The sequence below is a fragment of the Rutilus rutilus genome (assembly GCF_951802725.1).
Source record: "Rutilus rutilus genome assembly, chromosome: 20".
Taxonomy (NCBI): Eukaryota; Metazoa; Chordata; class Actinopteri; order Cypriniformes; family Leuciscidae; genus Rutilus; species Rutilus rutilus.
The window spans coordinates 2,459,739-2,475,817 of NC_140225.1; the positions used below are offsets into that span (position 1 = coordinate 2,459,739).

Genomic DNA, 16,079 nt, shown 5'->3' on the forward strand with positions numbered 1-16,079 from the left:
ATTTTCTGAAGATACTCAGTCGCCCATGTGATGAACAGGCAACATTCATCAACTCACATCAGTTGTGTGGTAAACACAAGCTCAAGCATGGTCGAGAACCAATGAGATTCATTCTCGTGTTACGCATCATGTTTGAGCTTCTGCAAGAGCCAATGAGGTTCATTCTCGTGTGTCAAGCAGTTCGGTTGAGCTTCTGTTTATGTTTGCTGATCAATTTTTATATCTGAATAAAAGTCTTAATGAAATCTGTATAAAGCGATCGAATCTCCAGAAGATTCGGACTGAACCATTCATTTCATAATAGGCCTAGTTTTACCATCTCTTTATGAACTTTATGAAGCGTCAAAGTGATAGTTGCGTAGCTGTCAATGGAGGGACAGAAATCTCTCAGATTTCATCAAAAATATCTTCATTTGTGTTCTGAAGATTTCTTACGGGTTTGTAACAACATTAGGGGGAGTAATTAGTGACAGAATTTTAATTTTTGGGTGAACTATCCATTTAATCAGCATATAGTGGTAAGTGGTAAGCCTATTTCATACTATATATTCTTAGTTAGTAAACAAGTTACTATAACACTCAAAAAAGCAGAGTTAATGAAAAACGAATTGCTTTTTTTGAGACAGCGGATCTATTTTCAATGCATTGTTTTGCAATGTCATTCATGTAAATTGGTTGGAGTATTAAGTGCATATTCTCAGTTCTAGGCAAAAAGAAATCGAAAGAAAAACAGATAAAAAAAATCAAAAAAAGAAAGAAAATTAAAGTAGGCTAAATAGATAAAAACTTTGATTACAATATTAAATAATACATTAAATATTTAAACAAATAAATAAAATGCCTACATCTAACTACACAGCACTATAGTAGAAATAACGTAATATGCAACAAAATAGAAAATAAATAGCATATTTTATACATATTTATGATATTATAATATTATTGGTCGGTCCGTGGCATCTAACAGACTGAAAACCTGTGATCTAAATGACCACGTCACATTTGTTCAAGTTGCAAAGCAAGCAAATATATGGGAATGCACATAAATGTATTTCATGATGTTATTTAGTTGTCCACTGCCCCCTATAGGAGCTCGCTGGCACTCGTTCAGACAGTGAGGAGGCTCTGGGTGGCACGTACACATTTGGCATCAATCCTCCAGGCTGAAGTTTAGGAGGAAGAACTGTAATCTGATATACTGTATGTGTGCAATCAAAGGAGAGAACCTCTCTCTCTCTCTCTCTCTCTCTCTCTCTCTCTCTCTCTCAATTTGTTTTATCCTGTGCCATGACCATGAGAGTGGTGATAGTAAAGGAAACATTATGTCAATATCACTGTATATGAATATGGAACAATGTACAATGGTAGGCTACCACTACAATACTTTTTTTTTTTGTAAAAATCTACACCTTCATTCATTCATTCATTTTTATTCATTCGTTTGTTTGTTTGTTTGTTCGTTCATTCATTCATTCGTTCATTTCTTTTGTTGTTTTTTCATTTCATTTCATTTCTTTTCATTTTTCATTAATTTTTTTATTTAATTTCTTTTCTTTTCATTTAATTCAATTTCTTTTCATTTCATTTAGTTTACTTTCAATTATTTTCATTTCTTTTAATGTCGTTTATAAGAAAATAATATAAAAATGACTTTGACATAAAAACAGTTATTAAAATATATGCTTTCTAAATTATTTAAACGAAATCTGAGCATCTAAATCATTTAAAGAAGATCACTTTTACTACTGGACTAAAAATAACCTCGGAAGTCAATGGACCAGGTTAAACTACATTACCCAGAATGTCTTGCGGTAACACGCAATCAATACGCGCAGGTCCCGTGTAAACAATGGAAGTCCGTGTGCGTGCCAGCGTTCAAATTAAACCGAGTCGGACGTAAATCGCTGTTTTTATAACGAATGCACGGTTTGATTACACATTTATAAAATAAGTTGTTTCTAGGTTTAATATTTGCGGAAGTACGTACTCATACAGGCACACGTGTAAACCCACGATAAAGGCGTTCAGCTGGATTTACACGCACTAAAATCACAATCAGCTGGTAAAATAAAAGAGTTTACTGTACATAACTGAACAGTTCACGTGTCCAGTGAAAAACACGTTACTACAGAGATGAGTAAACGAGAAGGTAAAGCCTGACGACGTCTTTCAGTTTAAAAACATTTGATTTTCATGCAGAAATCCTCGTACTAAGAATCGTTTGCTTATAGACTGCCGTGACGGTGAGTTATGTTTTCATTTATGTAAATATATGCTTTTAATGTTCCTCTTAGACGAGGGATGCGGCCGAAGACGAAGGACAGAAGTCGGACAGAAATCCGAGGACTGTGTGAACCCAGATTCAGCTGTCATTGCTGCTTTCAAAGGTGAGTGTGTGTGCGGCATGTGTTAACGACACCAGATTAATGAATCTGATTTATTTACTGGTTTCTCTGACAGTATTCCAGCAAGAACTGGACACCAAGCATGATAAATATGAGCGTTTGGTGAAAAGCAGTCGAGATATCACCATTGAGAGCAAACGGACCATATTCCTCCTGCACAGGGTGACCAGGTGAGATCCATTCAAGAGCTTGCTTATGTACATGATACATATTCTATATAAATAATTATCATATATGTGACCCTGGACCACAAAATCACTCACATGGGTACATTTTTAAAAAAATTTTTGGGATTTATACATAATCTGAAAGCTGAATGGTTTGTTAGGATAGGACAATATTTGGTTGAGATACAACTATTGAAAATCTGGAATCTGAGGATGCAAAAAAATCAAAACATTGAGAAAATCTCCTTTAAAGTTGTCCATTTATGTTCACGATTGTGCTGCATTCACTCGCAAAAATAAATGTTTAATATATTTACGGTAGGAAATGTACAAAATATCTTCATGGACCATGATCTTTACTTAAAATCCTAATGATTTTTGGCATAAAAGAAAAATCGATAATTTTGACCCTTACAATGTATTGTTGGCTATTGCCACAGATATACCCGTGTGACTCGAGACTGGTTTTGTGATCCAGGGTCACATATATATTTGAGAAAATAGTCAAATAAAGTGAATAGGTAGTGAAATACTTTACAGTTAGTAGGGATGGATAGAATGATAGATAGATAGATGGATGGATGGATAGATAGAATTGTTTTTGTTTTAATAAATTGTTTGACTTAGAATCTGATAATTGATCAAAAGGAAAATAAGCCAAAGGAAAACCTTGCATCATAGTACAAAGTAACTTTAGATTTTGTGTGTCATTTATACTGTGAGCTTTTCACGGATAAGAGCATCTGCGAAGTGCCTTAACTGAAAACGAAACACACACTCATGCTTATTTACAGTGTTCCAGATGTGGAGGAGATCCTGAACGAGGCAGATGTGAAACTGGACAGCGTGAGGCAGAAGATCGGACAGATCGCAGAAGAACTGAGAGGAGAAGATTTACACCAGTTCCACCGAGCAATTACACCAGGTACTGTCAGTGGACAGCCCAGCGTTTATCTCAGTTTCAGTTTGATCAATTTCCATTTAGTTTTAGTGCTTCAGCTTCAGCTTACCTCATTTTATTGCCAAGGCAACATTTCAAATGTTTTGTTTAAAGTTTTTTTTTAAAACTAATATTTTATTTTACTTCAGCTTTATTTTAGTTAACAGAAGTGTTTTTTAATAGTTTTAGTTAATGATAATAACCCTGATTGTACCTCTCAATTATTTTTTGAACACCTAATATATATATATATATATATATATATTAGATTATATAGTCCTGTCAAATCGATTAATCGCGATTAGTCGTATCTAACATAAAAGTTTTTCTAAGTGTTTATATAATATGTGTGTGCGCACATATGTATGCATACATATAAACGTTACACAAACTTTTATGTTAGATGCGACTAATCGCGATTAATCGATTTGACAGCACAAATTTTATATAATTTCGATTAAGTTGTGCTGACGATGTATTCCTTGTCTTGTAATTCTGTGCTAGTCTTATAAGAACTGATGTGGATTATAAAATGACAACATTTAGTCTGATATCTGGTTCTTATGATACTTTCATGTGTTATGGCTGTTCAGTTTTATATGCGAATCTTGCCATCATCATCATCATCATCATCATCACAGTGTTGAAGACGTTTGGGTCTCTGTGCTCAAACCTGTGTTGTTGGTCTGCATTTAACGCCACTACGTATTACGTAATATCTCATCTTGCTTAATAATTAATAATAATAATAATAATTTGTTACATTTATATAGTGCTTTTCAGGGTCCTCAAAGCGCTTCACATATGCATGGGGGGAATCTCCTCAATTCGTGGTCAACATGATCCAAAAATCTTTCCAAAAAAGGTCACCGTGCTTTTCCAGCCATTATTATTTTTGTCTTTCATAAGAGGAGCGAGACACAATGTCTGCAAACTTCTGAGGAAAGTGTGGATAAGGGAGGGAGGGGACCTACCAAATTCTGCGGTTATCTAACGGTGAGGGGAAGTCATTTTTAGATTATGGTCGCAGAGAAATCATCGGGGTCTTTCTAGCGACGTGACCGAGGTCAGATCCTGTCAATTAGGTTTCTATTTTTCTTTTTGTTTGAAGAGCTTTATTGGTTTGTGAGGGGCAAGCAGACGTCGCTCGCCCTCGGGTCCAAGCGTTGAGAGAGTCTGTGGTCGTGTTTAACGGGCTTGTTTTCGCACAAAAACCCATTAAAGCTACTTGGGGATAAATTTGACACTAATTGCGTCCAGTCAGTTCACACTGCAGAACGCTATTAGTGCATGAACAGGTAATATGATAATAACATGACCTTCTGTAATCAGCTGAATACTCACTTGATTGTTACATAAGCTGCTTGTCACAATCATCAGATTTATGAGACGAGTGCACTCAAGTGACACTATAAATACTGTAATCAGCATTAACTTTCAGCACAGATTTAAGAATAATAGTGGAAATAAACTGGTATGGCCCATAGTTCAGTTTTAATTGTGAATCCTGGTTAGTTTGTTTGCATTCTAGGAACTATAATTAATAATTTCCCATCGATAAAGCACAAATTATGCACATAATGCACATTTTCTCTTTCTTTTTGTTGGAGTAGCATTAAGCAACGTAGTATTTTTGTTAGGATTTACACCGTGAACAATGATTTAGATATGAAAATGAAATAAGAAAATACTATTTCAGGCTTTCTACTTCATTTCAGTGTGTTACTTGCCCTTTCTTTGTAATTATTTGTGAAATTTACTAGCAATTTGAAGAGTGAAAATTGTTTCAATGTAAATCCTACTCCAATTTTTTTTTTTTTTTGTGAAAATGGAAAGAAATATTACATTAAAGTTTTTTTTTTTCAAATGCATCTGTTTTATTACAACCAAAAAATTTGAATTTCTTTGCAAATTGCATCAGCATTTCTGCTGAAAAGGCAGAGATTTTTTGCATGTTCTGCAAGATCCCTCTTGCTATTAAACACATTTTTTTGGACTGTCCTAATTTTTAATGCAAGTAACACAGCGTTTTATTCAGTAAGATCACTTAAGGACTTATTTAGGAAGATTTGACCAGAAAAAAAGCTTTAGATTTTTTATGTAAATGTAAAAAATCTGTGTAATTTTATAACTTTTTTTTTTTTGTCTAGTTTTTATTTGCATTGTATTGATGCAACTCTTGTATAACTTGTAACTCAGCTCTTGTTATTAAAATAAAATAGACTCAGTTGCTACTACTATACCAAAATACTTATGTGCTAAAATAAATGTGCTCAATATAATCATAATGCATTATTAGGACTTATAAGTTGGACCAAATCATCAGCATCATAGAGAGGCACCATTAAATCATTCGCTTATTTTATTTCTCCAATAGTCTTGGTACTGTCTGTATTTAAGCAGCAAAATTATTATACTTTTTTTTTTTTTTTTTTGATGACGGCATGTTTGCATGAAGAATTTCCAGGCTTTTTTTCTCTTCGACAAATGCACATTTTATTTAGCATGTGAAGCGTGTCTTTTCTGCTCGATTACGAGTGTTTCTCTACACACTGTACCTGATAGAAATGAAGATAACCCTGTGCCCGTATTAGAAACGGCGCTTTTCTTTCATGCCTGGCATCAAACTCCTGCATAGCACAGCGTTTAGACCGTCATCTCCATTCACTGACACACACAAACACACTCTATGTCTCCAGTGTTTGGCTCACTGAAAGCCCAATTATCTGTTTCCTTTTGGCTCAGAAAGCTCGGTGAAGGCTACACAAGACACACTGGCACAGTTCATCAGCGTCTGATCTGGGTTCAGAGATGGACCATATATAATGCAGCTCTGTTATTGTGGCAAAAGGCCTTGAGCGTTTAATTCTTGACCGTCAGAGATGAAGAGGCCAGTGGTTTTAAACCTGGACAGAGATGGTTTGTGGTTGGGTTATTCTCTTAAGGTCTTGTTTGATGGTGTAGTAGTTTTGTCAGTCTCAGTCTGTTAATCACGTCCATCTCATAATACAATATTTGCAAATATTCAGTTTAAACAAGATTTTGAATTTTGAGATCTTATAAAGCTATTCACTTTTTTTTCTGTTGCTTGTGTATGTTGTTTTTTTCTTCCAATTTTTGCCTTTTATTAATTAATTAATTAATTAATTAATTAATTAATTACACTTATATACATATATAAGCTTCTCCTATAAATCAATTTTTTAATGGTAGTGTATGTGAATTGCTTTGTGCTTTCCCTTGATCCAAAATCATTAATTCACAACAAAACATAAGTATGATAGCTAAAAATCAGATGCTAAGTCGGATGCTATTGATTAACTGATCACTTAGTCCAACATTTTGAGATTGTCCTCATCTTCTTGGATGATTAACAGATTAACACCATATCTTTTCCTCTACTCCCAAAAAATACACTTCTACTACTGTGAGTTTGTGCAGCTTTCTAAAATAAGATGTAATAAAATACACAAAACTTTTGAACAGTAGTGTATACTAGCACTGTTATTTATAGCCATGTTATTTTTAGTATCATTCGGATACTATTATAGTTTATATTTCATGTTTTTGTAACTTTTTTTTTTTTTTTTGTCTAGTTAAGTGTGTGTGTTTTTTTTGTTTTTTTTTTTTATATCATGTAGTTTTTATTCATTTTTAAAAACTAAAACTTATTAATTTCAAGTTTTAGTTATTAAACCAAATCTGAAAATGAGAAATGTTGCCTTGGCTCCAAAAGTTTTTCTATTTCTTTTTATTTCAAGCAACAATTTTTTTATGCTTTTAGTTTTAGTTAACTATAATAACCCTGATTTTGTAATATAATATATATATATATATATATATTCATGTATAATATTAATTATAATAAACCCAGGAGTCAGAAAACCCCTACGTTTGAGATTCTAACAGATGAACAGGTGTTGCAACTTTAAGTTTTGCTCTAGTTAGTGATTTTGACTTTTAGCCTCAGTGTGTTTACACCCAGTAAGGTGACAGTTCTGTCAAATTAACCTCCAAAGAAATGTCTTGCAGAGGGAGTCTCCAATCTCATGCTTGATAACGTTATCTCACTTCCTTCTGAGCCTGAGAGGAGACAACAAAACCTTCAGGATTTCAGCTTTTCTGGGAACCGCGAGCACTGCTCTCGTGCACTGCATCTTAAAGAGCTGCGCGTTTTCGGCCGAGACTCAAATTAGGTTTTTGTTTTCATTTTTATGTTGAACATTGTCACACTGCATGCAAATCGGTGCCCGGGGAGCGACAGATAAGACCGTCTTTGATGTTAATTGCCACTCCGAAAGTAAAGCTTAATCACAAAGTCTTCCGTCCTGTCATTATTGTCCTGGTGTTTACACAAGATCTGGACACAAATACAGCGGTCAGTCGCTCAGCCCAGTTTAACATCATCTACTGTCTGAGGCTGTTTAAATGCCTGAAAATAACTTCACATTACGACATCTTAGGGTCAGTTCACACTGAACACGTTTTGCTGTTAAAAACGCGAGACTCGGGTCAGTTTAACCAGAGCCCGTCTGCGGATAGCCTGGCCACTCCCTATTAAGTCCTATTGTACCGAATTTTGGTTGTAGTTCCACCAGAGTTCCACTGGGGGCGATCGCCCATGAGTGCAGAATGAATGGGAGTCTATGGGGCTAGACGGCTAAATGTGTCTCTTTCACCCGATTGCCGTTGAGAAATCTCAGATTTGATTGTAGGTTTTGCAGGTTCAACATGGGTTATAGGGTCGAAAGTTGAATGAACGAGTACTTATGTCCTTTCGATTTCTTACAGGTTGAGTTGTTGTTGCCCATAACACGCTAGCATTCTGCTAATGAACGCTGATTGGTCAGTGACGGACTGATTACGAACAGAGATACCGCTTGATGGCATCTATATATATGTGTGTGTGTATTTTCAGCGTGGTCTTTTAAAACAACAAAACAAAAACTCTTCTAGCACGTGTGTTTACCTGTGTCAGCTGTGTTGTCGATGCCTCGAGAGAAAAGAAAGTGCAGAGCGCGAACACACAGCAGTGTGTCATTTCTTTGCATCTCCTTTCGAATACAACATTCAAATTACTAGACAAATGATATCATGTTCGCTTGACGTGTTCATTCTCATGTTTCGCAGCACGTTTGAGCTTCAGCAAAAACCCTATTCAGCAAGGATACATTAAAATGAACAATTAAGACATTTATAATGTTACAAAAGATTTAGCTGTTCTTCTGAACTCTATTCATCAAAGAATCCTTAAAAAAATTATCACCATTTCTACAAAAATATTACATTGATAATTATCATAAATGTTTCTTGAGCAGCAAATCATCATATTAGAATGATTTCTGAAGGATCATGTGACACTGAAGACTGGAGTAATGATGCTGAAAGTTCAACTTTGATCACAGGAATAAAATTACACTTTACTATATATTCAGCTGTTTTAAATTGTTTAAATATTTCACAAATTTTGGATAGAATAAATGCAGCCTTGGTGAGTATAAGAGACTTCTTTCAAAAACAAAACAACAAAACCTTACTGACGCCATTTTTTGCAACTGCAGAAATGTACTTATTTAAGATTATGAAACACAATGTAGAAGATACACAGAGATTTACTAGACTGTTGTGAGGTACAAGATCAGGGCTTGGGCTTTATGAAGCGTAATGAAATGAAATAATGTGTTGTGAAATGATCAAAATGAAAGCTTTGAGTTGAAGGAGCGCAGTAATGGAGGCCAGTCTTTGTTTTGTGTATTTTCAGGGATTCAGGAGTATGTGGAGGCCGTGTCCTTCCATCACTTCATCCGGCATCGCACACTGATCAGCCTGGAGGAGATCAACGCTCGGCTGGTCTTCATGAGGGAAAACAAGGTAATAGATACTGCATCCTAAAGTCAACCTGAAACACTTTTACGCATCTCTCCTTATATAAACATGACCTCCTTAATGTTGTCTCGCTCAAATAGACGGGCTACGTTCTCAAGAGCACATTCAGCAGGTTTATCAGATCGGTGACAATCACTCCATCTTTTGCTGTTATTTTTAGAAAGTCATGAGGGCTGACTGCTTTGCACGTCTCTCTGTAAATAATTCTCGGAGGTATTTTTAGATGCATTGGTTTAGTTTGAGGGAAAATGTGTGGTCTGTGCGTTTACAGTTTTTTTGGTATTTTATTTGTGAATAAACTCTTTTATATAATGGTGTTTGCTACGGCAAGCATGTAGCACTCAAAACATATTTAGGCCTAAATTTAAAATGTATTTGATGTATTTGAGTATAAAATTTCGATCCTTTAAACATAAACTAATGCACATAATGTTATGCATATTTGTCAGTCATGCCTAAATAAAACAGGTCAGATTTCTGCACTAAATGCATAGTGGCATAGTTTATTATTAATAAATAATCATATTTTCAAAACACATGTACTCAAATTGCTTCGAATCAGCATAAATCTGTTCATTGTGAAAACAGCTACATTTATTCAGTTAAAAAAAGTATTAATATGGTTAATATATGACTAGCTGTGGATCAAGCAATATTCAGTTAGTTAAAATGAATGGGATTAAAACTAAATGGATTTATTGATTATACAAAACCTGGTTATTGTGTATTTAAAATATCCGTTTAATTTATGTATGATTGACAAATATGCATCACATTAAACGTATTAGTTTAATGTGTTATGGATTATGTAATCCAAATGGATGGAAATATTGTATATGCAATTCAATACATAAATGTTTTTGGCCTGGTTTCACAGACAGGGTTTAGATTAAGCCAGGATTAGGCCTTAGTTCAATTAGGGCATTTAAGTGGCTTTTATAAACGTGCCGTAGAAAAAAAAACCTCACATGACTGGTGACATCTGGAGACGAACAATGGCACTGATATATTTTAAGATATGTTGCTTTCAGTTTAAACAGCTCAAACATGCATTTTAGTCTGAGACTAGACTTAAAGGGTTAGTTCAGCCAAAAATGAAAGTTCTGTCAGTAATTACTCTCCCTCATGTTGTTCAACCCCTTAAGACTTTCGTTCATCTTCGGAACACAAATGAAGATATTTTTGATTAAATCTGAGAGCTGTCTCACTCCTCCATAGGCTTCTCTGTTATTGAAACTTGCCGGCCCAGAAAGTTAGTAAAGACAATGTTTAAAATAGTCCGAGTGTCTACAGCGGCTCAACCTTAAGTTTATCAAGCGACGAGAATACTTTTTGTGTGCAAAAAAAACAAACAAAAATAACGACTTTATTCAACTCTTCATTTTCTTCTGTGTTTCTCTGAGTGAGTTCACGTAGTGTAACAGCGCAGCGCTTCTGGGTTGTACGTCAGAACGGAGGCTCACTATTGGCCGACGCTGGTCATGTGTGTGATGCTGGCCAATAGTGAGCCTCCGTTCTGACTTACAACCCAGAAGCGCTGCGGAGGAGTGAGACAGCTCTCAGATTTAATCAAAAATATCTTAATTTGTGTTCCGAAGATGAACGAGAGTCTTACGGGGTTGAACAACATGAGGGAGAGTAATTACTGACAGAACTTTCATTTTTGGGTGAACTAACCCTTTAAGTCTCGTCTATGGTTTGAGTGTACTGTTGTTTCTTTACTAGATTGATCAGTCTCCTATGGCATATTTGACGGTAGATATTCACTGTTTCCTCGTCTCTTTGCTGAAGGCTGTAGATGAGGTCACGTGTCCCGGTCCGTGCGTTCTGACCTTCCAGATAACGCCGACCGATTACCTGCTGGGCGTCGCGGACCTGACGGGCGAGCTGATGCGCATGTGCATTAGCAGTGTGGGCAACGGAGACATGGACACGCCGTTCCTCCTCAGCGGATTCCTGAGGGAAATCCACGACGGCTTCTCCTTCATCGGGAACACGGGACCCTACGAGGTGTCCAAGAAACTGCACACGCTTCGGCAGAGCCTAGGAAAGGTGGAGGACGCGTGCTACACCCTGCGCGTGCGCGGATCGGAGATTCCCAAACACATGCTGGCCGACGTCTTCTCCAGCAGGGCGGCGCACTTGGACCCGGATGATGCGATGCCGTGAGATATGGAGAGGAATGTGCATGTTGCACTATAGACTGGGCATATTGTGAGAGTATTTTTAGTTTAAGGACTAAAAAGTTTAAGGTCATATCTCTCTCTGTCAATCTGTATTTGTTTCAATGGTTGCATGTTGTTATCATGCCTTGTTCCTCAATTATGAGCTGTCATCTTTCATATTAATTGCAAGATGATTGTTCTGTTGTTCTTTCGTTTCAACCTGAAAGCTATAAACATGTTTATCACGGTTGTCAATAAAACTTGTTTTTGGTACAAACTCAGCCCTTATGTTTAACTACATCTCAACTGATCACATCAGGGTGACCATTTTATAAGGGGTTAGTTATTTATTTCTCAAAAACAATCTGCACTTAGGTGTTTTGTATTCACTGATTTTTACTAGAGCTGTCAAATCGATCAATTCAAGTTTGTTTATATAATGTCTGTGTGTATATATATATATATATGAAGACTTCAGATGCAAAAGCCTCTTACGTGCCATCTGAAATTTTCTTCTAAAATTTGCATTTTTATCAAGCTTGTATATTTAGGTTTAGTAATTTTACTTTAATGACAATTAATAGGTAATTTTCATTGCCATTAAAGTGAAATAACTGAACATAAACATACAAGCTTGATCATTCTAGAAGAAAATATAAGATGGCACTTAGAGGCTTTTGCATCTGAAGGACACACACACACATACATATCTGGGTGTGTATATATATACACCCAGAAAGCAACATAGTGTTGGCCCAGATCCGGCCCACATCTTCCACATACATGTGGAATACACATATAAATCAATCCACAAAATATATTTATATGCATACACACATTTAATATATAAACACAAACCTTTATGTTAGGTGCGATTAATCGCAATTAAGCGATTTCACGGCACTAATTTTTACTCGAGAAACAAACTTTCCTACTTATGATGAATTTAGGTTGATTGGGACACTTTTTTCCAGTCATCTCAATGGCAAAAAGTGTCCCAATCAGCCTGAATTCACCCTAAATGTTAGTTTGATATTGAGGACACAAATTGATTTCCAAATTGAGCCCTTGAAATGAATGGACATTAATGAATGAAAAATAACAATATTTCAGCTGTTAACATCGTTCATCACAATAATATTCTCTCAGGCTTTGGTGTTTTCTCCCTGAACATTTTGACGCAACTCCCACATGAGAGCACGAGATTTATGAAGTTGTACAACACTGACACACAGTGGCTACATCAAGCGATTACAGGGACGACTATAGTTCAAAAAGAGATGCAGGGATGCAAATATCAAAGTATGACAGGTAAATATAATTTTTTTATTTTATTTATATATAAGCAGTCCTGGAGCTGGAATATAGACTATGTAAATATAAAAAAGCATTACATTTTTGGTCACTATACAATACAAAAACATGATCTAAAACAATGTTTCGCTAACTTTCTTATTATTAAGTTATGAAAAGGCTATTTCTGACCTTCAAAACGTCCAGTTAAAAAAAAAAAAAAAACTTTTGAAGGTTCTCTGAAACAGGCATTTAAAAAAATGTTAGATTAACTAAAGCATTTCAGAAAAATAATGTTCCATGAATGATGTATAAATAATGTTTTTTTCCCTTTTAGATGGGTAGTTCATATACGGCAGGTCTATACCATATTTCATAGTTTCGATGACTTCAGAATAAAAGTTATAAAATGTGCAAAAAAAAAAAAAAAGATATATATATTTTTACTGATAGTGTACTTTGACTTTCATGTGTCAGCCAAAAGTCAAAGGTGAAAGTCATGAAAATCCTTTATCTTGCACCTCCAAATCTTATTCTAACTGTGTGTTGTTTAGTGTTTATTGTAATCTGATATTCTCCTTTACAGTACATCACTCACACTGACCACAGAAGAGCCGTCGTTTGCTGGATCAGTGGTTCACATTGGGACTTAAAGTCACAAGATCAGAAGTTAATTTGATTTAGCTGCGTCTGTAAGAGACTTTGATTCTGACACTCTGATGGGTTTAGCTCAATTAAACCATTATGAGACAAGCACAGGCCTTTCCTCCATCTATACAGCACAACACAAAGAGCGGCTCTGTTCATCTGACCGAGACTAACACAGCCCAGTGCAGCTGAGAGAGAGAAAGACACACAACAGGAGCACTCTCTGTGTGTCCGCATTACGCCTGGGAAACGGATCAGATGGCTTATTATTCCAGACTGCTTATTATTCCAGTTCGTAAATTATATATTGGTACGTTTACTAAAGTGACAGCAGCCTAAAATGGCCTATACCTGCTGCATGTCTGTTAGTCAATCAAAGTCAATCAAAATCATGCACTCACTGATCTTGACTTAACTTTAGTAGCTTTATTAATTTATATTTAAGCTATACAGTAAAATATAAATTGAAATATGCAATGCAATTTTACGTTTGATTATTCAATTACCTACAAGTTTTAGAACAACTTGCTGAGTAAATGATGACATAATTTTCATTTTTGGATGAACTATCCCTTTAAGAGAACATGTTCAACCCAGACAATATCTGTTAAACGCAGCTTGAACTATTAAAATCTGCTTTGACAATGTGTAGGCCCACTGACAACCAACATAATAACACAGGGACTTTCCGGAAATGTCTTTTGACAAACAATATTTTAGTATGTATTGTCTTGTTGAATACATATAGCATAGATTTGACATTTATTGTCCTGTTAAATCTAAATGTTGTACAGTTTCAGCAGGATTTTACACATATGTTTTACAGTGTGTGAATGTCATTGATAAGTATTGCAGAAACTTTTCTGTTCACTAACTTCATTTTTCTTCATCATGTTTTTAAATCATGTTTTTTTAGTCAAGTTCACATATAACAGGATCAGGTGCATTTCAGATATAGGCTATAATTGTATAATTGTTTGTTCACACTTCTGTTTTGTTTTGCAGTACAATAAATGCCTGTTTGATGTTTTGTAATGACATTATTCAGGCATTTGAAGCCCGTCCAGTTCATGAAGTTGATGGGAGTTTTGCTTTAGTGTGAATCAGAGGAGTCAAATTCCAGCTGACGTCACTGGAACTCCTTCACGCGCCACATAACGGCACAAAGTGCGGCTGTTATCCGGCTCTCGTCTGATTGTTGACAACCATGTGCCGTGGCTCTGTTTTTCACCCGGAAAAGGGAAATAAAATAAAGAACCTTGAGGTATTTGATACGCATTAAACAGAGGGACACAAACGCGAACTTTCTTCAGGCTTCCCTTCGGCGTTTTCCTCTCACAGGAAACTCGCCATTTTTTTTGTGTGGATCTGTTTTTCTTCAAGCATCGATTGAGATTTCATATTTGACAACCCTGCTATCTGCGGACTATCGTTATGTGAAAAGTGTGAAGTACAATTTCGTATTTCTTTGGGAAAGTGAACGGCGTCGGGTTCACGCGCAAAAGCGCACGCGCCGCGCATCGGAGAGGATGACACGCGCGCGCGCGGCGTTTGGAGTTTAACTTATCGCAACTAGTGCCGTGGATTTACCGGGTTTAAACCAACATGATGTTCGCAGGAATGATAAGAGTGGATAACAACTCAAAAACACACATTACGGACACTGAATCCACTTGTTACCGCTGCGATGTGAGAGCAGGTAAGACAAAATACCATGGTATTTCTTGTACATCGGCACTGCACGAAAACAGCTTGGTATAGTGTAAAACAAATATTTTTTGTTCAAGTTCAAAAATAAAACAATGGTTATTGGAGTAAGTTTTACAACGAAATAGTATTTTAGTCTGTCTACTTCAAAATTTCACGTTTAATTCGTGTTGTGTTATTGTTGTATCTTTGTAATAATTAGTGAAATTTACTTGCAATTTCGGTGTGAATCAGTACATATGGTAATCATTTATCTAATATCATGTAATAAATTGAAACACTGACAAAAAAAGTATCATGATATTACACTCTAAAAAGCTGGGTTTTTTAACCCATGGTTGGGTCAAATATGGACAAACCCAACCGTTGGTCTAAATATTGAAATTAGCCTACAGTTTAAACCCAACCTTTGTTCTAAATATTTAAATTACATTTTTAAACCCAACTGTTGGATTTGTCCATATTTGACCCAAACATGAGTTTAATCAACCCAGCATTTTTTTTTAAGTTTTATTGGACATGATATGATGTAAATGTGTATTATGTATTATATGTATTATATGTCCCATGATGATTATACCATGTTTTTGAACGCCATATTGTTGCTGTTTGACATATACCATGGTAATTCATTAAACACCAGGGTATATATCAAATACCATGCTGTTATCATAGGATACAGTAACTGTACAAACTTTATGTTTTGATATTTCTAATGTGCAATATGATCTTTTGGGAACACATTATTTTCTTTTATTCTTCTAGCCACAATCTCTTCCCACATCAAAGTTCAACAAACAGTGTCAGAATGCATTAGGATGGAGCAGCCGGTGGTTTAGTGGTTGAATTATTTTTAGACATCCATCAA

General features: G+C 35.6%; 2 protein-coding genes across 3 annotated transcripts in view; both read left to right on the forward strand.

The window, feature by feature from the left end:
• Positions 1 to 1,811: 1,811 nt before the first annotated feature.
• On the forward strand, positions 1,812 to 11,840 carry tsnax (translin-associated factor X). Its single transcript, XM_084391292.1, has 6 exons — positions 1,812 to 2,149; positions 2,295 to 2,387; positions 2,461 to 2,575; positions 3,367 to 3,497; positions 9,274 to 9,383; positions 11,190 to 11,840. The coding sequence occupies exons 1-6, from the start codon at positions 2,134 to 2,136 to the stop codon at positions 11,565 to 11,567; spliced, it is 843 nt and encodes a 280-aa protein (XP_084247418.1). The 5' UTR covers positions 1,812 to 2,133; the 3' UTR covers positions 11,568 to 11,840.
• Positions 11,841 to 14,599: 2,759 nt separating this feature from the next.
• The window catches only part of disc1 (DISC1 scaffold protein), a 59,521-nt gene continuing 58,041 nt past the window's right edge, over positions 14,600 to 16,079 (forward strand). For both annotated transcript variants that reach the window (XM_084391288.1, XM_084391287.1), the window contains exon 1: positions 14,600 to 15,203. In XM_084391288.1, coding sequence (XP_084247414.1) covers positions 15,110 to 15,203 — 94 coding nt within the window. In that variant the 5' untranslated portion in view covers positions 14,600 to 15,109. The remainder of the gene's footprint in view (positions 15,204 to 16,079) is intronic.

What these genes read in the sequence shown, in the direction of transcription:
- tsnax (XM_084391292.1), top strand. An exon ending in TGTCATTGCTGCTTTCAAAG is followed by an intron (nt 2,388 to 2,460) that starts GTGAGTGTGTGT and finishes TTTCTCTGACAG; the next exon opens with TATTCCAGCAAGAACTGGAC. An exon ending in TCTTCATGAGGGAAAACAAG is followed by an intron (nt 9,384 to 11,189) that starts GTAATAGATACT and finishes TCTTTGCTGAAG; the next exon opens with GCTGTAGATGAGGTCACGTG.